The sequence below is a fragment of the Filicampus tigris genome, chromosome 17 (assembly GCF_054856515.1).
Source record: "Filicampus tigris isolate MCC_2025a chromosome 17, RoL_Ftig_1.0, whole genome shotgun sequence".
Lineage (NCBI taxonomy): Eukaryota > Metazoa > Chordata > Actinopteri > Syngnathiformes > Syngnathidae > Filicampus > Filicampus tigris.
Genome location: NC_141233.1, coordinates 13,988,737 through 14,015,015, shown reverse-complemented (window position 1 = coordinate 14,015,015; position 26,279 = coordinate 13,988,737). Strand labels below are relative to the sequence as shown.

Here is a 26,279-nt window from a genome sequence, read left to right as displayed (position 1 = left end):
TTATAGTTGCGTCAAATACATGTCAGTATTCACATTTCAAAATGTAAAAATCGGGTAGTGTGCAGTCATCGCTCTTTTATAAACAAAGTCACGTGATGCTCGCTTAATGAACACCTCGTGCTTTATCGCGAACATTTTGAATGTTTGCAAAGTATTATATTTCGGAGGGATGTAGCCACCTTAATATTTGGTGCTTAGTTTTATGCATACTGAGAATATGCCAGATAACGACCGCGGTGTTCCGTGTGTTCTCGTGCGTGGGGGCAGCCCCTTCAGAAGGCAGCATCAGGCAGGCTCTGCTGAAAAATTTGCGTGGGAGTTCCCTTCAAAGCCCCCTCCCTCTTCCTCACTCGCTGTCTCTCCCCTCCCTCTACCGTGCATCCTCCCCCACAGCAGCAGCAGCAGCAGCAGCAGCAGCAGCAGCAGCTTAGCACCGCATCCAGCTTTCTCCAGCATCCAGCATCCACCCGAGCCTGGGAAGGAAGCAGCATCAAGTCCTACCCGGGCGCAGCCGCTCCGACCCACGGAGGAGGAAGAGAAGAGGAGGAGAAGGAGGAAGGGGGGGGGGAACTCATCCTCACCATCCGAGTGATGCCACAGCATCAACTGCATTCGGAGCAGCAGCAGCGCTGAGAGTTGATCTTGTATTTTAGCGGGTTGGGAAGAGAGGAAGCGTTTCCACACTCGAAGACAGACGCAAACTGCCCATGAAGATGTCCAACGCTGACATCGTCCAAAACGCCGCCGATCGGGTGGTGAAATGTGAGTAGGACCAACAACAACCCCCCCAAAAAAGCCTTCATTTTGCCTCGAGATATTACATAACATCTTGGCTTTTCGCTTCTTGTGCCTTGGCGTGAACGTGGCCTCTATTTTTTTTTCGCTCCCTATATCCACGTAGTCGTGCATCCGTGGTGCATTCGCGGCCGTCAAGTTGCCTGCTTTTTTTTATTTTTTATTTTTGTAAATGTTGACAAACAATCCAATTTTCTAGGCAACCCACACGAACTCCAACGAGCACGGCTGCGTAGGGAGATATGGGGGGGGTATACATTTTAAAAACGTAATCATGTATTTTTTATGTTTGTTCTCAGCTGTCATAATTTGAATGTGTCTTAGCTCTGTTGAGGGGGGGTGGGGGGCAGCTGAATGCTGAGCTCCTGCTCGAAGATGGGGCAGTGATGCAGCAGGATTTTGACAGGGAGGAAGAACAAGAAGACGGCATGGAATTATAAATTAACATTAAATGCCTCATGTCTTACTTTTATGCTACTGGCAAAAGATGCGTGAGCGTCTGATGGCTGCAGGGCATCACCGTGGATGCAAAGTATGATCAATGGAGGATGATGAAACGCTCACTGTTGTGCCATAACTCATTTAGCCCAGGCTCATTTTGTCCATGGACCAGCTCAGTGTACACCAATGTATTCATCGGCATTATTAGAGCGATGGCTGTGCAGCTCAGTCAGCATCAGCAACTTTTGCACTTGAGGCGACAACGAGTCTTGCACAAAGACTGATCTGAAATTTGGATGACAGCGCTGTAGATGTTCTCAGTCAGTGGTTCTCCATCTTTTTACAAGTACGGCCTAAAAAATAGTTCACGCTCCAAGTGCCCTACTAGCATAATGACCATTATTAAAGTACAGTAATGTAGTAGACCTAAGTGTGCATCAAAACAAGGCAGTGGTTTTAGTCCTGAAAAGAATTTCATGTCATCACTGAAAAAAGGAAACCTCCTTTGTCGTCATCCCTCCCCCCTGATATTTTTTTTAGGGGGGGAGGGGGTGTTAGGGTGCTGCTACAAATCACTCATTTATTATTATTATATTCTACTAAAGGGCACAACCACTGCTTACTGGACACAACATCAGATACATACATTTGCAATGTCAAGTGATCCAATACTAAATATCAAGATAATAATAGAAGCTCAAAAGTCAAACAGTCCAACTGTGGTACAACTGGACTATACATTCCACATTGACTTGGTATCACTGAGCAATGTATCTTTGTGAAGGCAAAAGCTTTACCACATCATTTTTTTTATACAAAGGTTTTGTAAATGTGACGATTTGGATGAATCACTGAATACCATCGTTAGTGGGTAGTATACCATAAAATGGGCTAGCCTACATTGTAACTTGTACACGTCGTCACACAGTTGCTGACACATCGTTATATTTGTGCTCGAGGCGCATGATTCATCTTGTGTAAAATCCCCTCAATTTGATGTTTTGCAGAAGCATGTCTCATTACATCTTCTATTGCATCAAACTTGCAATCTGTTGAGCCCATAATGGGTTCCAGGAGACGAGCTCTGTCAAAAATTGTGCCTTCACACGGATGATAACGTTCGGATTTGGATGACACGATACCAGAGAGGTCTTCATTTAGCAATTTTTATTACTGTGGTTGGAGTTTACAGTTGTGGAGAACTGACTGACATCAGAATCAAAGCAATTTATGATATATTCATATTTGATGCATTTCCAGTTGCTAAATGAATAAATCTGCCTACCATGTAATTATTTTTCGAAGGGCACATTTTTTATTTTTTTATATTACATTGCGTTAAGTAGGTTCGTATGTCGTTAGCCTCATAGCATAGTTGCCTAAGTTGTTTTTTGAATTTCGAAATTTTCTTAGCAGGCACATTGGTATTTTTAACTAATTTGGTAACATACTCTTTACATGTATTATTTTCATCCTACCAATTCAAACAAATTAGAATTGTACTCGGATATAATGTTTTTTTACGTTTTTATTCTGTCCTCCCAGTTTAGTTTCAAAAAGGTATTCAGTTTGTTCTGGAAAAGCTAAAGAAGGATCCAAAAAGCACCATTGTGTCACTTAAGTGATAAAAGCAGATGATTTTGATTAGCCGAGACAGTCGTTGTATGTGGCCCGTGTAGCTAACTGAGGACAAGCGAGTTATTTTTATCCCCGCAAGTGAAACTACTACAAGTTCATAGCGTCTCTTATTTCTATTCCACATCCTAATGTGACAGAAGAAACAGAATCTGAATGCATTATCTGCTGGTCTCCACGCTTTGTTTTGTCAGGCGACGATCACTACTGTGTTGCAGGGAACGGAGAGGCATATTCAGGCCAGTTACTCCGGGAGGTCTTAGTAACCTACTGTGTGTAAAAGAAGGCGTTTTAATCAAAACAGGTCAAGTAGGTCATTATGGAACAATATGAAAGTATTATAAAAAAAAAAAAATTTTTTTTTTTTTTTTTTTTTTTAGAAGAAGAAAATAGATCTCGATTCAACTCTGTGCAAAGTGTCGCATGCAGTACTTGAGCTCTGAAATGGCATCTCTTCTACAGAGGGCTACTCCACAATGGGGCGCAAATTCTCCATACAAATATCAATGATTGACATGTCGTAAACTCGGAGTGCTTTGCTCACCGGCAGCAATGTCGACTTGTGCGGCCGCACATAACGCACATGCCAGAAACCACCACTGGACCCCTTCAATGGCTATGATCCAGCAATACTCAGATTTGGCAATTCACATTTGCTTACTCCCACACGTGTGGCGATGATATCAAGCCGCTCATGTCTGTCTATGTTAATTGCATCCCTCCAAAATGCCTACTGTCTCGTTAGACGTAGCCAAGAAACCATTCGGCATTTCCTGACTGAACTCAAGGTTGCTCATTAGCAACGCAACACTGCCTTACGGTGCCTTTAACTTGCACATTTTCAAAACGTGTCCCACGACAGTGTGACGGCGGAGTTAGTTGAAACTCCTCGATAGGGCCTCGGATACGGTCGTTGATGTGCTTTTTCCAGCAGTGTTCATGAGAATGCCAAATGTAGTTTTCTGCGTCGGCACTGGCTTGACTCCAACAGTCAGCTGCTGCTCGCTGCTGCTGCTGCTGCTGCTGCTGCTGCTGCTGTTGCCCGGCAACATACAGTATTTCATAGTTTTGACTCTGCTGCTTGGGCGCCGAGCTGGAGTCAGCTTCTTTCATCTCTTCACTGTACATCGGCGCTGTGTGTTTGTGTGCGTTGAACGGCATACACAGGCGTGCGTCTGGGTTATTCCTCATGAAAATATGAAATTCTGCATGTAGCCGACACACGCGCGCTGTATTTGCCGTTTTGTGACCAGGGCAAAAAGCTTAGAGAGGTATGGCGGTTGACTTTGACGTGCAAAACCGCACAATTACCCGCAAACTCCAAACGCAATGATGACATCAACACAAGTCAAACTTCCAACGCTCGTGTGTTTTTGTGTGTGCGTGTTGACAGTGCAGACAATGTGTGCCGCTAATGTGTCAAGGCGCACGTCGTCATCACAGATACACACTGCACACTGTGAACCCCCCCCCCCCCCCCCGCCCCCTTCCTCCTCCTCCTCCAATTAAAAACACTTGCTGCCGCTTGCCTCATTATCCCGGGAGCAGCGACTTTGAGACTTCTCTAGCCAAGCATTCATTATTAAAGAGCATGTTGATCATGTTCACTTTAAGCTTTGAGACACGTCCCTTTTTCTTCCCTTCACACGGCACCGCCCAGGGCCCGTGCTCGCCTATGCAGGGCAAAAATCTGCCGGGCAAACTACCGCTGACTTGCTAAATGTGCACTGGCGTGTGCATTATCGGCGGAGGTATTTGCAACTTTGCGATCATCTGTCTTATTTTTCCGTTAATCTGAATTATTTACGGCGGCCTCGCGTAGAAAGAGTCTCCCCGTTAAGCCTGATGAGCTATAGATTAACGTCAATACACGGAGCCTGAAAGCTTGCCGTCACAGCGCAAAGGGATCAACTCCAGATCTAATAAATAACCTTTCCCGACACAGCATAACGATCTCTTTTTCACGGTTTCGCCGCCGGTTTGTTGGCTAGGTGACTGGTGCATTTTAATGCCCACAGGCTTCTGCATTCCAGTGTTGGATAAACTGAGGACATGGACATGTTATCTGATTTTTTTTTTTCTACATGAATGCTCGTACTGCTCATTTCATGTAACAATATGTTTATTGAAAGGTGTTTGTAATATTCCTCTTTATTTACTAAGTGAAGAAGCTAAGTATGTTGCATTGTGGTTTTACTTTTAGGAAGTATCCAGCAGTCTGTTTCAATGCCTGTCACCATTTGAAAAACACATCTTTACTTCGACATATTCTAGAAGAATTATGGTGTCAGCCATAGTTTTGAATAATTTACTGTTTGAGTCTGCAAATGGATTTATTGTCCTTGTGCATATTAAATAAGCCATATTTTTAGAGTAGATTGCACATACCGCGTACAATAAACGTATGTAGCGGCTATGTTTCGCCTTCGGCTAAATGTGCACGAGGTTTCCTCGTGGTTATCCGTCCCGCTCGCTCCCGAGCGGAGTTAGCTTGTGAGTCTCACTTTTCCGATCGCGTTCGACGTCCATATTGATTTGATGTCCCGTGTGTTTGTTTGTCCCTAGCTGTCCCCTTCCCCCTAAGCCACCGTCTTACCATGAAGGAAGTGTTCGACTGTGAAGGGAAACCTCGGGTGGATCTCCTGAAGGCCCATCTTACCAAGGAGGGCCGCGTGGAAGAAGCTGTGGCGTTGCGAATCATCAACGAAGGGGCGGCAATCCTGCGCCAGGAGAAAACTATACTGGACATTGAGGCACCAGTCACAGGTAGTTTGGACATGAAGAAACAGCACTGACACGCGCACAAAAACGTCCCGAATGAGGTAGCCATGCATGGTGAACGCACTGTGTTGGAAATATTTTATGAAGAAAAACGCTCAAAAGTGCCGCCATCCAATAAGCGACATCAACATGAGAACAAGAGACAAGAAACCAATTATAAAGAAAGGGCGCGAGCAGCGTGGTTAATTTAAGGCCTTAAACGGTCAATAGGTGTGAATGGTTGTTTGGCTTTATGCGCCTTGCAATTGGCTTGCGTAAATGAGGTGTTTCTTCCACATGACACACTCACTAAAAAATAATTGAGTCCTGATGCAGGTAACCGTCCATTTTGAGTGAAAATGTCTCCAACAAAGCAGTTCTGCAGACGTTTGAAGCGATGCAGTTGTGCTAAATTTGCTACATGCTAGTCTGTTTTAGTCGCAGAAAATATGTGGCATTTTTATGTCTGTTGCAAGTGCCCGGTTATCAAGTGAAAAGGCGTTTGCTAAAATTGCGACATCTCCAAATGTTGGCAGTGTCTGAGCCTGCCAGTGTCTCCCTCTGATCAACCTAAGTTGTGGCCTAGTTTTATTCCAAGCCGAACATGCCAGAAAGACATTTTTATTCTGGGTGCACAGTCATCAAGGGATATATTTCCTCAAGCTGAGATTTTTTTTTTTTTTTTTGCAGCTTCAAAGTCTGACCAATATATTTAGCTATGTCGATTTAAAAAAAAAAAAAAAAAGAAAGAAAAAAGAAGGAAAGGAATTTTATAAAGGATGGATAGTATCAACTGTGTGCTTTGGGACTGCTAGTAAAATTGAGTGAAAGTTTTGGACTTCAATCCTAGAAAACAATAATTAGTGAATAACCTTTTGAATATAAGGATTCATCATCTCTGTTGTTTGAAGGGGAAGACAACCCCCAAAAATGTCTTTACAAGAATATGTTCTACTGTCCCACTAGTCGAAACACAGCATTCTGATGAATGTTGTTGAATATAGTTTGTGGAATATGAGTTAAGCAGCTAAATCTAGCCATCTCAGGGGGCGGCCATTTTGCCACTTTTGGTCAACTGAAAATGACATCACAGTTGCTCAGGGCTCAGAAAACAACCAATCATGGCTCAGCTTCAGAAAACATGTGAGCCGTGATTGGTTATTACCTGAGTCCTGAGCAACTGTGATGTCACTCTCAGTGGACAGAATGTAATAAAACCAAAACGTGCGTGGACATGCAGCGCGGATGTTAGTTTACATGCACGTGCATACGTGCTGGGGTGTTCATGCGTGTGCGTGTGTGTGTGTGTGTGTGTTTGATTGCTTTAGTCACACAAAGCAGTCTCCCACGCACATCGCTCCAAGCTTTGAGTGGGCGAAGGCCACTGTGGAGCTGATAGGGGAGACGGGAAAAGAGAGAGGAGATGGTGGTGGGCATAAGAGAGGGGGACAGAGAGATGATAATGAAAAAGTGAAGGACACAAGGAAATGAGATGTTGGTTTGCAATGCAGAGTCGTACAGCGTACAATGGAATAAACAAGTACGCATCTCCCTCACTAAAAGTGTCTCGCTTCTCTTTTGTGGACAACGGCCCTTCAGCCCAAAACTGCAAACATCTCTTCACGTGACCCTAAAGACAGCACAAATTTGTGTCATTTTCTTCGGCCCGTTTAAAAGATTCTCTTTTATCATCCGATTGTGCTGAACCCATCAAAGGGGAAACGCGAACCGCTCGGCTCAATTCTTAAAATGATAACATTCCATATAACAGTGCAGTAATATGATTTATGAGAGGGATGAGAACGCAAGTTGAATGATGAAAAAAAAACGTGCAGCAGCAAACGGTGACTAAGCAGCTTCCAGTGTACGTTACAGAAATAACGTTCAGTATAAAATAAATAGCATCCAGCTCAACTATTCATTATTCTAGTGAGCATATGTTTCCATTAAAAAAAAAAAAGATTTCTTGCTTTCTCAGAAAAATGCATTGCATCCCCACATCATTTCACTCAATTCAAACACCTGCAAACATTCAATGTAAGCACAAAACCTTTTAAAGGGGGGAAGACAACCCAAACCTATATTTTTTAAGAATATGTTCTTTGCAGGCCCACTTGTTGAAACACAGCATTCTGATTAATATTGTGTTTGTGGAACATAAGTTAAGCAACAAAATCAGTTTTTAGCTAGCTCAGGGGGCGGCCATTTTGTCACTTCTGTCAACTGAAAATGACATCACAACTGGAAAGACCAATCACGGCTCAACTGTTTTCTGAAGCTGAGCCATGATTGGTCGTTTCCTGAGCCCTTGAGCAACTGTCGTTTTCAGTCGACAGAAGTGACAAAATGGCCGCCCCCCGAGATGACTAAAAACCGGTGGATTTTGTTGTTTAACTCATATTTGATATTAATCATATTGCCTTGTTTCAACTAGTGGGCCTGCATAGAACATATTCTTGAAAAAAATATGTTTGGGTTGACTTTCTCTTTAAGGATTTCTTTAAAAATATAATTTTCCTTGCATTGTTTTCCAGTTTGTGGGGACATCCATGGGCAGTTCTTTGACCTGATGAAACTTTTCGAAGTGGGAGGATCACCAGCCACGACACGCTACCTGTTCCTGGGGGACTATGTCGACCGTGGCTACTTCAGTATTGAGGTGAAGCAAACATTGGGAAATGACGCATACTGTGTACGCTGCACAGTATGTTTGTAACTTATTGAACAAATACTCTGCATTTTTGTCCCGACAGTGTGTTTTATATCTTTGGTCGCTGAAAATCCTCTATCCAAAGACACTATTTTTACTGCGTGGAAATCATGAATGTAGACATTTGACAGAATATTTCACCTTCAAACAAGAATGTGAGTACCCCTCAGTGTTCATCATACACAGTGCATTTTGCATTTGTAATACTAATTTCGCACATGTTATCTGGGGCACGTTTGGACCTGTAGTTCAGCCTTGAGAGAATGCATCTACGCATTCTTCCATTTTCTCCTTTCTTTCATTTTCACTGCTGGGAAAAGATGTCCCAATACATTTGTCCGTCGCGTAATGTCTCCGAGACATCACATGTATGGCTAATTTCCTTTCATTCATTTGGCAGGTAAAATCAAATATTCCGAGCAGGTGTACGACTCATGCATGGATGCTTTTGACTGCCTTCCTCTGGCTGCGCTCATGAACCAGCAGTTTCTGTGTGTCCATGGCGGACTCTCACCTGAAATACACACCTTAGACGATATTAAAAAGGTAAGACTGATCCGGGGGAGCGATCGCAGCGGTGGACAGATTTGCGTCTCGTGAATTGAGCGTCTCTGTCCGCCTGTCGTATTTAAGTTGGATCGGTTCAAGGAGCCGCCAGCTTTTGGGCCCATGTGTGACCTGCTGTGGTCGGATCCTCTGGAGGACTTTGGCAATGAGAAAACACAGGAATATTTCAGCCACAACACGGTGCGAGGCTGCTCCTACTTTTACAGGTGAGCTCAACTGTCACGAATGAGGGTTCAGTCAGAGTTCATTTCTATCCCTCAGAATGCAATCCGCCCTAATATACTCCACAAGGCTAATTCTCGGACTCCAGTGCATCTTTTCCACAGACCAGAAACTGTTCATTCATCTGTGCAAAGTTTCTATTGACCAATTCCATCTTGGCTATGGTCAGGATCTACTTATGTTGCTGGTGGGTTTTTTTTTCAGTTTGAAGATGAATAGAAATGAGTATGGGAATCCAAAAAAATGCAGCGATTGAATGATTAAAATATATGGCACATGAGTTGATTATGCGGCTATTAAGAAGAGCGTGTTCAAGAGAAAGTGAGAGTTGCAGTGGGTGGTGATGAGATTCAGTGGCAGTGGGGTGATTTTTTTCTTCTTTTTTTTTTTTTTTTTTTTTTTTTTAACGGAGGTTCGGAGCAGTTTTGCTCATATCACACAAGGTCAGTGTGTGCAGAATGATTTGAAATTCATATATTCATACAATATATAAGTCTGTAAATTGTATAAGAATATGACTCATCAGATGAAATAGTGGGACAAAGTTAAGTGCAGATATTTCCCTTTGTGCTTTGGAGAACTTATGGTTGCATTTGATGTCAAGGTCGCACGAATTTAGTGGGGAAATCGACCCAAAAGCTAAACTATTAAAACTGAACTGTTTTCAACATGCGCGCCATCATAAAACCTACATTAATCATATAGGCAATCTACATGCATAATTATGATACTCGTAAAAAATAAGTGAACCACTTTTAATATTCAGATATATTAACAAACACACACACACACACATACACACACCCAGGATGACATCTGATGTACAAATCCTCGCCTCCTTGGCGAGTAGCTACCAAAGTATATAAACAATATTTAATAGGACATTTTGTCTCAGCGAGAGGAGCCTTTATGAAGATTATTATGTATGGGGCGGGGGCGGAGGCGGCGGCAATGTAATGCGACCTTTGTAATGTGACCCACCCTGTGACCTTTTACCACCTTTGCTATTTTGCCACCATTAGGACGGAAGAAACACTGCCCCTTGGGCTCGGTGGCCAATGCAACATAATCACTTTCTTAACAAGAAGCCCTTAATGAGAGGAGGGAGAACTATGTGAAAAGTCAATCAATAATACATCTTATGCAATTATGCAATATTGATCTCACCTTCGCCAAGCAAGTTGACCTAGTGGGCGTACATGACCATGACACTCCAACAAGCACTGCTTGCAGTATTATATATGACTTGCAAAAATCAATACACATAAGATCAATTTGAAATAGCCGTAACGTATAACCACTCTACATTTGTAAAATGTCACATGTGTCTGATTTGGCCTTTGCTGTTACACTGTGTTCTTCCTATTTGGACAAAAGTGTGCTTTTTGACATTAATGGAGTGCATTTAATTTGTTTCAGCTTTATTATTCTTATACAACTAAATTTGTGTCAGACGAGTGCATGTGCAGTATAATTGCAATATACAGTATATAATGACTTTTCATGAAAAGAAAATGGAGCTTCTTTATGTTATATAGAAAAAAAATGCCTCACGTTAATATTTGAGCCTGAGGGATGCTGTATACTGAACGTGTCGTGTTAAATGTCCTATTACATATTACTTATATTTGTCAGTGCAGGAATCATGGAAAATTAAGACTCTACAGTAATTGTTTTTTTCTTTGGGATTGGCAACTGATTCTGTCGTGGGTAGTAGAAAATTCAATGATGTTTACACGAGACGAAATAAGTTGAGCGTCACCGCATGAGCAAGCCACACCCGCATGTTGAGTTAGACTGTTATATTTAATAACCAAAAATACTACGTTGACATTTACATGAGAACGCTGCATTTTTCACCTCCATTGAGAGTTGAGGATCGATCATTGCGTTTTGTTCATCGGGACAAACAAAGGCAATGACCAGCTGCCTATCCGAGCAATTTGATGAGGGTGTTTGCAACACAGAACTTCCATCTCTGTCTCTCTCTCACTCATTCTCACTTGTCAGATTTCTCACTCTCACTCGCAGGCTCACCGACACATAATTTCACAAAGGAGGAAAGAAATGTGAGCTGCAGGCAATGCGTGTGTGTTTTCCCTGACTAATCAATAGAAACCGTTGGAGTGAACAGAAAATAATCTAGTACTGTACATGTTGTACTTTGGGATGTTTATTTCCTGCTTTAATAGCCATTCTTTACAGACCAAAAGGCTAGGACAAACATGAGCTCTAATAAATGCAATGTCCTTGTTCCAAATTTTTTTTTTTTTTTTTCAATACTTGTTGAGTCCAGCATTTTGGAGAGTCTCATCAGTGCTCACTGTCAGACAATTGTGGAGCAGTGAGCGTATCCACGTGAGCGCAGCTATTTCTGTCATTTATATATGGGCCACCTTGGGAACGTTCGCCGTGTGACCTAGATAAAAGAGTGATGGCACAGTTTCGCCAGGTGCTCAGGGCACAGCGGCCTCCTTGTTTTCTTTCCAGCGCAAACCTTGGAGCGTTTAAATATTTCAAACACTTGTGAAAGTTTCATGGCTCCGTGGATAAGCGGCGGGAAGTGCTGGAGGAGAGGAAGATGATGGATGGCGTGCGCAACATGCTGCGGTAGATTAGAAAGTGACAAGACTTTAACAATTGATGATGATCATGTGTAAAGTCAATTAGTCACTCGAGTCATTTAGAAGGAAACATTCAGCCAGAATGCTTGCGTTTGTGTGCGCACGTAGCGGATGTTGTTTTTTTTTTTTTAGTCAGGGTTCGTTAAAGGTCGCAAAGACATTCGCCAAACGTTCGCAAACCGATTCGACGGTCGCAAACCGTTTTCTTGTCGCAAAGAAATTGTGAACATGTTCCAAATTTGACGGCGACAAGAAAGGTACATTCACAACCATTTTTTTTTTCCCAGTCCGCAACATGGAACATACTGTAAATGAATGCAAATATAAATATAGGACAAAAAAAAAAGAAAAGCAATGTTCAACTTCTGGCTTTGTGGTTATCATCATTCTTTCTTTCAAACCCAAGGGCTTGACGATGTTTCTAAATGACATAACATCGTTCACAGTGTTGCATAACAGATGTGTTGAGAGCTTCTCCATGGTGCATCATATTCATAATGCAGAATGGAAGCATCTCAATTATCAGACTTCCCTCCAGTAGGAATCTTAAACACACTCTGCAAGTCCTGCTCCTAAATTCCTACTTGAGATCCGCCCATCCGTCATAATACCGTGTTTGAAAACAAACAAGCAAAACATGTTTTTCATGTAATACCTCACTATCAATCCAGACTTGGATGAATATACATTAACCACTGAAAAGTAGTACACGGACCGCAGTCTTTTATGTGTAGTAAATGTGCGTGATTGGAGCGCCTCATTTTGTCTCAAGTTAGCGCTGGAGGGCAGGAAGCTGTGGCTGCCACTTGCTGGGCTATTTTGCTTGTTTGAGTAGCTGTTGGATTCTTTTTTTTTTTTCCACATGCTTGCATCATCCTCTGCAAGTCTTTCATTAATATATTTATGAATGATTCATTTTGTTTTCTCCACTACTGAGTTGATTTATAATCACTAACCTGACATTCTGTTTGCGTGATAGAAGACAACAAAACATTTTCACGTCACCTTAGAGTAACATTGCATGCCTGATTGATTCATTTATTATGGAACGATATGGGATTTGGGGAAAAGAGCTGAATTGGCTCGGAGAGTACAGCCTGAACCGCAGGGTTTGGATATAACGTGCGGTGTCCCCCAAGGATCAATGTTGGGACGAGTATGTTTTCACCTATACATAAGTGACATTTACAAAGTATATGAAGTATTGAAAATTCATATTTTACGCTGATGGATTACTAGTTTTACTATCATTATTATGATGATGTTTTTTCTTTTCAGTTATCCAGCGGTTTGTGAGTTCCTACAGAGCAATAACCTATTATCAATTATCCGAGCGCATGAGGCACAAGATGCAGGGTAAGTTTTCGCAGTGGCATGTGGATGCACATTAAAAGAGTAAACTGTGCATTTAAAAGAGATTTATTTTTTACTCACTACCAGTTACCGGATGTACCGCAAAAGTCAGACCACAGGATTCCCATCGCTCATCACCATCTTCTCTGCACCAAACTACCTGGATGTTTACAACAACAAAGGTGAGCGAATCCGTTGATTCCATTCCAACTGAAGGTCCCATTTGCCTCTTTGACTGAATGTGTATACACTCTCTGTGTCAAAATTGTTTTGGATTTGACAGATGCGGCTCTTGCATATTGTTGCGCTGTACCTAATGTTGTGGCCTTTGTGCATATGCAGCAATATTATGGCTTACAGCTTGTGAACAAGACATAGGAATACATCAGGAAGCCCCCCGTGTGTTGGTGCTCTCAGATCTTGTGCCTTGCTTGCCATTGGCTGTGGGATATGGGGAGCGTGGGAGGGACTGTAGGCAGGCTGACTACAGTATCTCCATGTGGCTTTATGCCTCTTGAAGGATCAGTGTCAGCGGTGCCTGGTCTCAGTTATGCCATCTACTGGCTGTTTCCCGCTTACACGTCGACAGAGAGTTTTGCCTGAACATCGTCTACACAGAATAGTTACTGGCAAATTCCGGCCGTATGTCTCTCGAGTGTGCTATTTACAACCATGAAATTCAACGTCAAGTCATCACATATGTCCTTTAAGGCTTGCATTCCCATCTTAAGGTTTATAGCAGTGATTCCCAACCACTGGGAGTGATCAAACGTCACTCAATTTGGTCATTATTGAGTACAAATAATGTATCTTTGTTCATATCTATCCTTGCGAGGTATAGTGATAGGCAGAACAATGAAATGCCCTTTCACTAGATGGCAGAACGTGCAATTAACCTATGTAGCCACCTGTTGCCATTCATGAAAGGTTGCTACAAAATCCTTTTTTGATCACATATGGTGCAGCAATACACGTAGACGGACAATATAACAATAGTCACTGGTATGTATTCTTTATCCTGTGAGAAAAAGAAAAACTGCTGCAGCCTACCGACGAGTTGAGATTGTCTCCTCCATCTCCATGTAGATTTGTTTGCATGAACGATGTTAACCCCAGGTGACCAAGGTGCACACACCAGAAAGCTGCTGTTTGAATTAATGTGCCGTCGCTTTATGAAGTTTGGGAAATACTGGCTTACTGGTATTATTTTTGGGGCATTGTTAACATGCTGCTGCTTTTCTCCCAGCTGCTGTACTCAAATACGAAAACAACGTCATGAACATCCGACAGTTTAACTGCTCGCCTCATCCCTATTGGCTGCCCAACTTCATGGACGTCTTCACCTGGTCGCTGCCGTTCGTTGGAGAGAAAGGTATGGAGCGTGTGCCCGTTTTCTGCTTTGCGGCTTTTACTCGCGCTTATGTAATAAGCTGCTCCCTCCATGGATCATTGCTCGATTACCAAACCTCTTACCTATGCTCTGTTTCCTTCTCGCCCAGTCACAGAGATGCTGGTGAATGTGTTGAGTATATGCTCCGACGACGAGCTAATGAATGATGAAGATGAGATATTCGACGGTAAGTGTCAAATTTAACATTGTTGGAACTATAATATGCTTGCGTTTTGCAATGGGCTGTGATGCGGATGCAGAAAAGAGCTGCAAATCAGTATGCGGTGCCATTTATGACGTAACCCACGCTGAAAATCTGAGCAACATTTAGGCGCATTTGGCTTTCAACAATGCCCATGTTAAGAAAAATCTACTTGTTAAATCTAAATATAATTTTTAAGTGTGAATCTACGGTAAATTTTAGATGTAAATTTAAAAAAAAATCTAAATCTGTCTTCTAAATATGACACAGATAAGTGTTGTGAACAACTCTGCTAAATTTGAATGATTTCAAAAAGTTTTTTAATGAGGCTTTCAAATCATGAAAATCATGCCGTTGTATCCACTTTAAAATGTTTGGGGCGTATCCACTGAATGAGAGGAATCACACCCAAGTGAAAAACGGATGATATTTTGTCGACCAAGTCGCCGCGGGGCTTTTCCACACCGCTGCAACGTGGCACTTTAAAGCAGCTGCAACAGTGCCAAGTCCCAGTCCACGTCGCCCACACCCCTCTCTTCCACCTCTCTCGCCATGACATACGCACACTCACAGCAGACAGCGAGGCGCTCTAAAGCAGCTCGGCGAAAGCCGCCATCCACAACCTAGCTATCATGTCGACATTTTTCATTTCTCCCGAGTCTTCCTCCTTTCTCTCCGTGACATGTCTGCACTCACGGTCGACTAAGCGCTTTAAAGCAGCCATGCCAGCGAGCTATCCAAAAGAAAGATGCATTTTTGGGGTGTAGGCAAAGCTAGCCTGACGTTGGATAGCCACTGATGCGAACAAAAGCGCTCCACTTTTTGTATAAAAGGGGGAAAGAGAACTCATGTAAAGTTGTCGGTCTTTGTGCTTGTTGTCAGCTATGTATTATATGATTTATTCAGAATAAATCTCTGAATTCACTTTACTCGAGGAGGTCGGAGTGTGTTTGTAGCGTTGAATGGCAAATAACAAGCATCGAGTGGACTCACACATATATTTCCTTACAGCCAACGCAGCCGCAGCGCGCAAGGAGGTGATTCGAAACAAGATCCGCGCTATTGGAAAAATGGCCAAAATGTTCTCAGTCCTCAGGTAACCATGGCATGTAGTCTCGCCTTAATGTATTTGATCCATTATTCCTGTAACGTTGCGCCCTCAATACACTCACCGGTCGCTTCATTAGGCACACCTACACAAATGCGATCCAATACAAGAGCTGTATTAAATATTGTTCCAAAATGATCATGAATAGCGCTCAGTTTTGATTCACACTGTCAGAGAGGTTTTAACGAATGAAATGTGTTGATAATTGTGTTTCCTTCACAATATTATCTCTGTAAAGGCATTATTTCCCTACACCTCTTCGCCACGCTTCTCATTGCATTGTGCAGGTGTACCTAACGAAGCGGCCAGGAAGCGGTATATGTGTTAACAGTCCCCCGAAAAGGACAATATGTTCACCTATCTCAAAGTAGTTCCGATCGTCTGATCTGTCTGATCTGTGATACCTGCAGAGAGGAGAGTGAAAATGTGTTGACGCTCAAGGGCCTGACGCCCACCGGCATGCTGCCGAGCGGGGTCCTCTCTGGGGGCAAACAGACGCTGCAGAGTGGTAAGTACGAGGCTGGAGATAATATTCCTTTCCGTACATTTTCTAGAGCTTTTCTTCTTTTGTGGTTATTTCAACTCAACATCACGCTCTGAAAGAGTCTAAAATGTCTTTGTGGATATCCGTCTCTAAGATCTTTAGTCTAACTTCGGTGAATACTCTTTTTTTTTAACAAGCTAGGATATAGTTAGCATTTTCTCCCCGTGCTCGCGTGCGAGTATGAAATAATGCCATTATGTCTTGCAATTGTGATGAAAATGCCTTTTTATTTGAAACAAATGTTGAAAATCACCAACCACCAACTTTTCTTGAACAGGTGAAACAGGCTAGAAATGGAGTTTGAATGTCAACAAACAACTGCGGCTTTTTCCGAAGAGTCAATAGTTTGTCCGTTAATGGCACACAAAAATAAGGAAAGGTTCCATTCTTGTGTCCTATTTAGTCCTCTAACTCACTTCACTACATTACTTAATTTTACTGCCGGCTCCCATCCCCCTGTACGTCTCCTGCGGGATTCATTCTTTGCCAAATGGACGTCGGCCAGCTCCTTGTTGGAGTGAAGCTCCTCACTGGTATCGACAAATGTCGAAAGCCCAACGGTACCGCTATTCCCTGCTCAATGAAAGACGACAGCTTAAGCTGTGCCACAACCTTAGCACAAGGTATTTGAGTTAATGTACATGGTGTCTCGAGTTGGAACACTATGGGTACTAATTAAAAGTACTGTAAATGTGAGACAACGAAGAACTAAGAGGAGACCAATGGATTACTTATGTGTTGACTTTGAAAGAGTAATACAAGAATGTTTCTTAAGAAGACTATGACCGGTTATAGAACAGAGATCTGAGGTAACAGCTTTTTTTCTTTTCAATGGACTTCCTAAACTCGATCTAAAATCCGAGAATTGAGCAGCTAGGATTTGGTTGGAGTGCTACCGCAAACTAGTTTGAAGTACTTTTAGTCCATTATGTTCCATATTGCTGTGTCCCTACCATGCTCTCTCTTTTCGTTTGCTACTCTCCACGTTTTGATGAGTTGACCTGTAGTCGACACCGATTCTCTCCAATCCACGTCAATGCATGGCGTCCCACCAAGTTTGGCTCCATTGCTACCGAAACATGTGAATTGCACCCGGCCTGACATTGAGCTGCCTTTTCAAGCGGGGCTGCCTTTTTGACATTTGCATGGCTTTATCCGGAGTAACCTGCTCCCCTCCTCCTCCTCCCCCAGCCACCATTGAAGCCATTGAAGCCATCGAGACGAGTGATGAGGACAGAGAAGGTAAACCTGTGTGAGCCCCTCCCCCCGCCCACCCCCCTGTCCTTCCTTCCCAAATCCTCCCAGCATATGGGTTCCCTTCCTTCCATCTTCCTGGTCCGCCTCTCACCGACGCAAGCGGCATTTCACACACATTATTGATTGAAACATTGCTCCTGAATGGGTGCTCGCACATATTTGGGAAGCAAAAAATGTCCAATGTAACAGTCAGCACACTTTGAGTTCAAAGACTTGGGGAAAACATGGTTTGGATATATACACGACTGTTTCCATGGCAGCCTCATCCGGGATGTCCATTACTGCCATATTGTGTGTGAAAACACATAAGACGAAAAAGTATCTTTCATTATTATTATTTTGTATCTAAAAGGTGTTTGAAATGTATTGCAAGTATCTTTGCAAATAGAGAATAGAAATGAGTACAGGATACATACCTCGAATAGAGGACAACTCAGAACGAGTTATACTTTAGATGTACACCCGAAGGTACGCCCGCACAATCTAATAAAATCCAAGAAAGCAGCCTTTGCAATTAAAAGGCAATGGGGTAGAGGGCCACATTGTATTGCACTGGGAATCCTTTTTTTTAAATTGATTTATTTTTTAGTAGTAGCAGTAGAATCATTGCAAGGTATACACTCATTTAAATCAATGGGCCAAACTAAATGTAAACTAAAATCAACACCGTATTTGTTTTGAACTCATCTTCCATATTATTGTTCAAGAAAATGGCTCAAAAATTGCACTGCAAATGCATATGTACATGCGCATGCGGATGGATGACTCTTCATAACTTCCACTAACAACCCAGGCTAAACATAGCTCCTAAACAGGTATCAACAACAGCAAATATCTGCAATAAATGTGTCATACAAAATGTGAGTCTGACCCCTTCCGTTTGTGTGTCGTGTTCCTCTCCTCCTCAGCCATCCGTGGCTTTTCCCCCCAGCACAAGATCACCAGTTTCGAGGAAGCAAAGGGCCTGGACCGCATCAACGAGCGCATGCCCCCTCGCAGGGATGGCGTCAACCACGTGGGCCACTCCATGGGAAAGATGAATATGTCCGAGGCGAACGGCACGGATGACAACAGCAACATCCAGTGAGCCTCGGTTGGTGATGGTGGTGGTTGTGGTGGAGATAGGGGGGTGCTGCGACTTTGCAGATATTCCCTCCGCGCAGTGAGACATTGCCAAATCGAAATTCAGGCCTCTGAACATAGAAACACAAACGGGCCCACAGCAGACAGACAGAAGGTGATCTGCAGCAAATGTTATACGAGCTAAAAGGTCATTTATTTGGCGACAGAATGTGAAGGTTGAGACGGGGCTGCGGGGGGCTGCAGTGTGGTTAAAAGTTGTCTGCCTGTTGTTCCCTCCCTCTGCTCAATTACAGACTGAACTAAGTCGGACATCGTGTCGGTGGCACATGATCGACAAAAAGGCATCATTTTCAGTATCCGTGCCATGCAAAGGATTTTATTGTTTGTATTTATGTTTATATCAAGCCACTCACAGATTCACGGCTTGAGGATATTTATCTTGTTTTGAGAGTATTACATCAGAACACCTTGAAAAAAATAAGCAAAAAAAAAAAAATGGTGTTTTCAGAGTGGGATTAGCACCGTTTTGCAAGGAACCACATTTGGCAACTTCAAAATGTGCCCATGTAAATTTCCCTAACCAATCAGCAAAAAAAAAAAGAAAAACAATGATAAGGAAATCTTAGAGATCATGCTGTGTGGTTGTACACTTTATTTGGCTGCAAATCATATTTGGTTACTGACATATTTGGAGACGACAGATTTTGAAGAGGATAAAATTGAAAAATTGATATAAATAATATTCCCACAACATAACATTGGAGTCTAATCATGAACTTTTTGAAACATTGACAAACGTAACAAATGCACTCCAACAATAGGGAAATCCCAAGTAATTGAACGGCTAATCCGTCAAGGTGTTATAAAGTGAATTCTCTTATTTATTTACCTTATATTGATATTTTCTTGAAAGATGAGCAGTAAAAAGTCACTGCAGTGTGAGATTATACCTCCACATGACTCGCCGCCAGTCATCTCCTAGCAACTCGGAGGAGTTGAGGGCAGAAAAAGGGGGGGATGGGAGACGTAATCTCTTCGATATTTACACTACCTATTAAGAGAATGTAAAAAGGGTTGAATTTTTATTTTCATCAAGGCCGTCCTCAAAGAGACGTTTCTGCCTCACTGCATTATTTGTGCTCACGTTGGCAACGCATGGCATTACCTCGCACATCCTCACTTTCTGGAAAAAATGAATTTAAAAAAAAAAAAAAAAAAATCACTCGAGCATCCTCCTCCACCGAAGAAGCTTCAGCAATCACGCCTGCGTTGCTATAGGACCGGATAACAGAGGTGAACAAGAGAAGAGATTTGGGTATTTGATAATATATCCTGCTTGTCCAGCACTGCCCGAGATGTGTGCTGTCACTCAGGTGTGCATTAGCCCCCCCATTGTTTATTTTCCCCACATTTGAGTTTTAAACGTGTGATGGAGAAACAAATTTATAAGTACGAGAATTCAATTTAAAGATGCATACATGTATAGTATCATCTTAAATTATATGGGCGCGGTCATTTATTGTTGATGACAAATCTGACAGTGAAACTTCTCTAGGGTGTCCACACTGTGATTAAATAAAACATTTTTTTCAGCAATTTAATAGCTATAAAAGGACTCACTGATTGTTTTTTGGATGAAATGTGGAAAGTCGCTAAAGTAGGAAGCCCAAACCTTAAGTAACATGTTTCCTTTCACACATCTTAAACATATTTTTTGCTCCATTATTCTAAAGGTTAAGGTGCAGTATGTAACTCCAGGATGGACAAAACAGTGATTTTAAACACAGCATCTATGGTACGGAACGCATCAATGCATGCAGTTAAGTTCCTAATTGTAATGTGAGATTATAATTGTGATACTGTAGTCGTGATTCAAATAGTAAACTTGAATTATTTTATAATTAAATTCAATTTGTTGTTTCATTTGTCTTGTTTTATAAATTTGATAAATAGGCTTCCTTCTTCTTTTTGTCCATTTTTTTTTTTTATTATTTGTTATTTATTACCACTGCTTTTAATTTTATATTGAGTCATTGTATGCAGGGATGCCCTTCACAGGTGTGAAGCCTTGTTTACATTTCTGTTGTAATGATATACAGAACATGTTTAATAGTGTGAATGAATATAATCTCAGTGAAAAGCTACTTTCAGGCTGCCAAAGCATGATAGCATGGTTTTCAGATGTAAATTAATTGGACACCAAGAAAATCACGTGTCACACTTGCGTTGAACAAGAAACTGTACTGGTTCTATTTACTGCTGATATTACCATTATTGTTACAATTTAATCTTATGGTTCTTTTATCTTCCTCTTGTTCTGGTTCTTGTATGGTCTACATGCATATTTCGACAAATATAATGGATTTTACCTTGCAACCTTTTTTTTTTTTATATATCTTTAGAGATATGTTTTGGCATTTGACTTCCTAAATGATACACACATTGTAAGCATGCCCTATGGGACAAATCTCTCTCTCTCTCTTTTTTTTTTTTTTTTTTACTCTTGAATAAAATATGCATGAACAAAATCAAGTCATATAGTTTCTCTTTCGCATAATCCTGACCAATTGCACTTGGCTTGGGAGAGAAATCAGGTTTAGAGCTGTATATGTAAATTCAGCCCTTACAAAGACTATATATATATATATATATATATATATATATATATATATATATATATATATATATATATATATAAATTGTCTCATTTGTGTGCCTGTGCGGTCTAGAGCCTGGCACGTAATCGTGTAGTTATTACATTGTAGTACTCTTCCATACCAGTAGGTAGCAGTAGCAGCAGGGAGCTAATTGTCTTTGTTTAGAGACAAGCGAATTAGTGACGCATGTTTATCCAAACAGGCCCATGTTTCACACTGAGTAAGTATCAATATGAAACATTATAAAATATTTGTTTCGTTTATTTAACTCCTATTCAAGGCGTTATAATATCACGGCATTATTCAATGTTAAAAAATGCTTATATAAAGGATATGATACATATATTGTTATAAGAAGCTTTTTTCAGATGGTGGTGTGCCGGATATTTCAGTAAAAGTAACGTCTTGTCTTGACTCGAAAAAGTTTGAAAAACACTGGGCTAGTGTATACTATATTTCAGTGTTTTTCAAACTTTTTTTTGGGTTAGTGTATACTGTATTTCATTGTTTTTCAAACTTTTTTGAGTCAAGACACATTACTTTCATTGAAAAAATCCCGCGGCACACCATCGTGTATTTAATAGGAAAAAGAAGTCATAATTTTACAAGCTTGAAATTGTCCTTTATCAAGAAAAGGGATGCAAGAAAAGTCTTTCCCACAGTATTTTTTTCTGAGGAGGAGGAAAGTGGGCTCTATCATGGGCACAGAATTGTATATCTATCTATCTATCTATCTATCTATCTATCTATCTATCTATTCGTCTAAATACAGGAAGTGGCGTCACGAAGCTCTTGCAATCCACCCACTATCACTCCAAGCTTAGCAGGTGCAAACTGACATTAAACTGCTTGTTCGCGTTTAGTGGACGTCACCGCGAGTCAGCAACAAAAAAATGTCCCGCGTCCTTGAGTTTTTTCATGCTGTCGACAATCGCCGCTACCAGCCGGTCGGTTAGCGTCAATTCTTTACCCGCTTGAAGCTAACTAGTTAGCTTGCTAGTTAGCTAGATAGCCTGCGAGCTAACGTTACGCAGCTGTCAGCCAGCGAAGCTAATTGGCTATCAAGGTGCAGTGCCACCGGCTTGTACGGTGTGTGACGTTTTTAGCCCATTACAAGCCACCGAAAAACAACAACGAATGGACAAAGACGAAGCGGACCGGCTAATAGAGAAGGCGAAGCTGTTGTTACGGTCAGGACGGAAGGACCGAGCGCTGCAGCTTCTCTATGAAGCCCAGAATGTGTACCCCAGCACCCGCGCTAGAGGTAACATAAGCAGCCGTGCATGGAACAAGCCAAGACTCATGCTGGACATTATACGCATGTAATGTCACCTAATTATAATGATTTATTTTTGGCACACGTGCATCTTTAGCTGCAACAGCTTTATATAGTAGGAGACCTGACTGAGCTGTTGAACTTTTATGCTGTGTAGAACCGAAAACCTTCAGTATTTTGTATTAGATAACAAATATTGTGCCTGAAGTCGTGCATTTTGTCCATTTTCTACATGAAGGTAAACAGGTGGGCAGAGTAGCCAAATACTATACTCTAATTACCTGACTAAAAGCAAGTGCGTTTTGTATGAAAATCTGCTCACTCTTGACAGTACCGTAGCTTTATTTATTCATTTTTACATCAGAGAATGATCAGCAAATAGAGTAAATTTGCAGTTTAGATTTTGCCCGTCATTATAACGTATGCAGTTATACATTTTGATTAAATAGCATAAAATAAGGCAAATTCAGCCACAAGGCAAGGTCTTACATTAATTTACACTACACTCATGAAACTGCACAGGAGTTCTTTTAAGCTGAAATGTGGATATATCTATGCAGATGGCTGGTGGCATAGCTGTTCTTTTTATAGTTGGAGTTAGGAAGTGAAAAGTGAACATAGATTAGATGTGACGCCTGGGGGAAGGACTGAAAAATGTCTACAACAAATATATTTTTTGTTCATCTATCTGTGGTAATAACATATACTGTAGTGACAAGTAGAACAATTAAATGCTCTTCCACTAGATGGCAGTGCACAAAACTAGTAGAGGAACGCACATGATTTTGTTGTTGTCAACCAAGACGTGTCCAATTGCCATGATTAAACTTTTACGGGATAGTTTGATGCGGATTACTAAGACTCGACGCAGACACCACTCTTTATGTTTTTGCTTTAATGCTCTCCATAGTGCTGATTGACGCCATAGTAAAAAATGGAAGCAACGCTGCTCCTGAAGCGAATCACATGCCCCCACCCAGAGGCTGGAGAGACGAGGACTGTGGAAGCGCAGAGAAAAGTCACGTGGGTGCCGATGACAGGAAGAGCTACACAGAAGAGCAGCGCCAGGGTGTTCTCGGGTACTGGTATTGTTCGTATGCCCTCGTGATATTCAATGCCCACATCATGTGAGCTTGTATTTGAACACCCCGCAATGTCACTGCAGGATTAAAAATTGCAGAGACTTCTATGAGATTCTCGGCGTTGCCAAGGATTCCAGCGATGAAGATCTGAAGAAGGCGTACAGAAAGCTGGCCCTCAAGTTTCACCCAGACAAGAACTTTGCTCCTGGAGCCACAGATGCGTTCAAAGGTAGAGCGGATGACACGAGCAGCTTTAGAACATCTCAAAACAACACACACACACACACACACACACACACATTAGACTTTTGTGAAAGATGTCCTCCAGCAGCATCCACATGGTTGCCCTTCCCCCAGCAATAGGCAACGCGTACGCCGTTCTGAGCAATCCGGAGAAGCGGCGGCAGTACGACCAGTACGGCGATCAAGCGGCCGCGGAGAGCGCACCCCAACACACCACCCACCATCGCCACTACCGAAACTTTCACAGAGACTTTGAGGCGGACATTTCCCCCGAGGAGCTCTTCAACATTTTCTTCGGAGGACGTTTCCCCACAGGTGGGTGTGTCCCATGACAGTGAATGTCCTCGCACAGCAGCATTACCGCTATTCTCCGCTTTTTCCTCAAAGGTTGAAGTGTGGATGTTTTAGATGCGTGCCGTTGTCGCCCCCAGGAAACATTCACGTGTACACCAACAAGGGAGCCTCCTACTCTCAGTTCTACCAGCCTCGTCGACGAAGGGCTTATGAGAGACGCGAGGATGCGGCGGAGGACAACCCGAGTCAAGTCAGTGACTCACGCGTGATGTTTGTTGTGATCTCGTTGTGATGTCTGTTTCCAGAAATTACGCGTGAAGTGTTCCTGTTGTTTGAGTTACCTTGTTTATCACAGGACTAGGAGAAACCGTTTTGTTCCATATGATGAGTGCATGTCCAGAAAGCGTTGCACCCTGTACACTGCAGTAAGAGCACACCTACTCACAGTCTTGTGATGTGGACACAGAACACCTTCACAGCTCTGCTGCAGCTCCTGCCTGTTCTGGTGCTGATCCTCATCTCGGTGTTCACTCAGATGATGGCCACCAACCCGCCTTACAGCCTCTTCTATAAGCCGTGAGTGTGCAGGAGAGCCGTTGTTCACATTTGACCGCCAACGCCGGACCACACGCGGGCTGTGTGCTTGCAGGGGCATGGGCCTGGTGGTTTCCCGGGAAACGCAGCACATGGGCGTGCCGTACTACGTGGATAAAGGTTTCGAGAAGGAATACCGCGGCGGCGCCCTGGACGAGCTGGAGAAGACTATCGAGAGCGACTACATCGAACACTTGCAGAGCAGCTGTTGGAAGGAGAAGCAGCAGAGTAAGACAACAGCGGGTGATGATCCCTTTACCCCCCCCCCCCCCCCCAAAAAAAAATATATTTGTTTGACGTGTGAAACCCTGTCCCGCTCAGAGTCGGATTTGATGAACCTCGGGCAGCTGTACCGAGACGACCGTCTCAAGCAGAAGGCCGAGTCCATGAGGCTGGACAACTGTGACAAGCTGCACAGACTGGTGGGACGTCAGCGAGGCAAATGAAGGACGGTTTGTTTAAAGAGGAGCGCCGCTCCGGTACATTATTATTTGTACGATTATTGAGGTCATTTATCCACTCGGGCCATGCTGGCAAGAATCATGCAGCAGAGTTGGGAGAAAAAAAAATGTGCCTTCTCTCCTCCGGGATGGTCAGAAATACGAGTTTGCATGTTAGCTGCTTTGGTGGCCACAGCACTGAGGCTCCGCCCCTTTTCAATTTTTTTTTTTTTAAATTCTAGAAATGGTCTCTGTCAGAGGTCATTGTATTAAGATACGTTTATGTCCATACGCTTGGATATGATTATTTATTTTGCTAATTGTCCACTGTCCTTGCCAAAATAAGTGTGTTTCATTAACATAATTATTCTTTGGACAAATCTCAGCACTGTTGTACTGTGAATTCATGGACTATATTTGTATTTATTATTTGAAATCAAAACAAATCAGGCAAATAGGAGGTGACATTATTTATTTATTTATTTTTACACTGTGCTTTATCGCACAATACAGTATAGAGCTTCATCCTCACTGCTTATATATTGGATCCGTTATCATGGCTGTTGAAAAGCATCAGATGATTGCTATGTGATGACTTTAAAAGGCTGTTGAGCGCGGAAGTGCTCTACAAGATTGTCCTTTTTTAAACCAAAATGGAAAAATATGGACGTGACAGGATTTACGCTGGTGCCGTGTTACCCTAGTTTCTGGTGACATGTTCAGGTTCTTCTCAAGCACTTTTATTTAACATCGTTCTATTGTGTTCATGTTGCATGCACCCTAGTTAAAAGATTGTTTTGGTACATATTTATTTTAGCAACATTTTTTCAGTCAAAATTGACTGACCGCATTGATCAATTCGGTGTCATGGTCAACCCATTTACTTAAAATCATAAAACACTAGTTGGGCTTTTTTTTTCTTTCAAACAAACAGCCATTTTTCAAACAAAACTATCAGAAAATTAAAAGTAAAATGGACTGTTTTGTGACTCATGTCTTGTT

At 42.2% G+C, this 26,279-nt stretch overlaps 2 protein-coding genes across 5 annotated transcripts; both read left to right on the top strand.

Moving 5' to 3' along the window:
* The first annotated feature begins 374 nt into the window (after window positions 1-374).
* Window positions 375-21,223, top strand: LOC147133510 (protein phosphatase 3 catalytic subunit alpha-like). 2 transcript variants are annotated; one of them, XM_086012238.1, is made up of 14 exons: window positions 376-762; window positions 5,437-5,637; window positions 8,166-8,290; window positions 8,385-8,496; window positions 8,742-8,887; window positions 8,975-9,114; window positions 13,033-13,110; window positions 13,195-13,289; window positions 14,354-14,479; window positions 14,607-14,684; window positions 15,711-15,795; window positions 16,218-16,315; window positions 17,543-17,593; window positions 18,517-21,223. In XM_086012238.1, exons 1-14 carry the CDS (start codon window positions 708-710, stop codon window positions 18,693-18,695), a joined length of 1,569 nt encoding a protein of 522 aa, XP_085868364.1. In that variant the 5' UTR covers window positions 376-707; the 3' UTR covers window positions 18,696-21,223. The 2 variants fall into 2 exon arrangements, with proteins under 2 accessions (XP_085868366.1, XP_085868364.1); XM_086012240.1 differs by lacking the exon at window positions 17,543-17,593 and having other exon boundaries at window positions 375-762.
* A 294-nt stretch (window positions 21,224-21,517) lies between these two features.
* On the top strand, window positions 21,518-26,260 carry dnajc18 (DnaJ (Hsp40) homolog, subfamily C, member 18). Of its 3 annotated transcripts, none has more exons than XM_086056973.1 (8): window positions 21,518-21,568; window positions 23,535-23,703; window positions 23,790-23,935; window positions 24,064-24,264; window positions 24,381-24,493; window positions 24,710-24,819; window positions 24,893-25,080; window positions 25,159-26,260. In XM_086056973.1, exons 1-8 carry the CDS (start codon window positions 21,535-21,537, stop codon window positions 25,281-25,283), a joined length of 1,086 nt encoding a protein of 361 aa, XP_085913099.1. In that variant the 5' UTR covers window positions 21,518-21,534; the 3' UTR covers window positions 25,284-26,260. The 3 variants fall into 3 exon arrangements, with proteins under 3 accessions (XP_085913099.1, XP_085913098.1, XP_085913097.1); XM_086056972.1 differs by lacking the exon at window positions 21,518-21,568 and adding an exon at window positions 22,134-22,612 and having other exon boundaries at window positions 24,893-25,065; XM_086056971.1 differs by lacking the exon at window positions 21,518-21,568 and adding an exon at window positions 22,134-22,612.
* Window positions 26,261-26,279: the final 19 nt, after the last annotated feature.

Excerpts from the sequence above, each read along its gene's own strand:
- dnajc18 (XM_086056971.1), top strand. The coding sequence starts at position 22,486 with ATGGACAAAGACGAAGCGGACCGGCTAATAGAGAAGGCGAAGCTGTTG. Across the intron at positions 23,936-24,063 it reads AGCCACAGATGCGTTCAAAG|CAATAGGCAACGCGTACGCC; the intron begins GTAGAGCGGATG and ends CCCTTCCCCCAG. Across the intron at positions 24,820-24,892 it reads TACAGCCTCTTCTATAAGCC|GGGCATGGGCCTGGTGGTTT; the intron begins GTGAGTGTGCAG and ends GTGTGCTTGCAG.
- LOC147133510 (XM_086012238.1), top strand. The coding sequence starts at position 708 with ATGAAGATGTCCAACGCTGACATCGTCCAAAACGCCGCCGATCGGGTG. Across the intron at positions 8,497-8,741 it reads TTTCACCTTCAAACAAGAAT|GTAAAATCAAATATTCCGAG; the intron begins GTGAGTACCCCT and ends TTCATTTGGCAG. Across the intron at positions 9,115-13,032 it reads GGCTGCTCCTACTTTTACAG|TTATCCAGCGGTTTGTGAGT; the intron begins GTGAGCTCAACT and ends TTTTCTTTTCAG.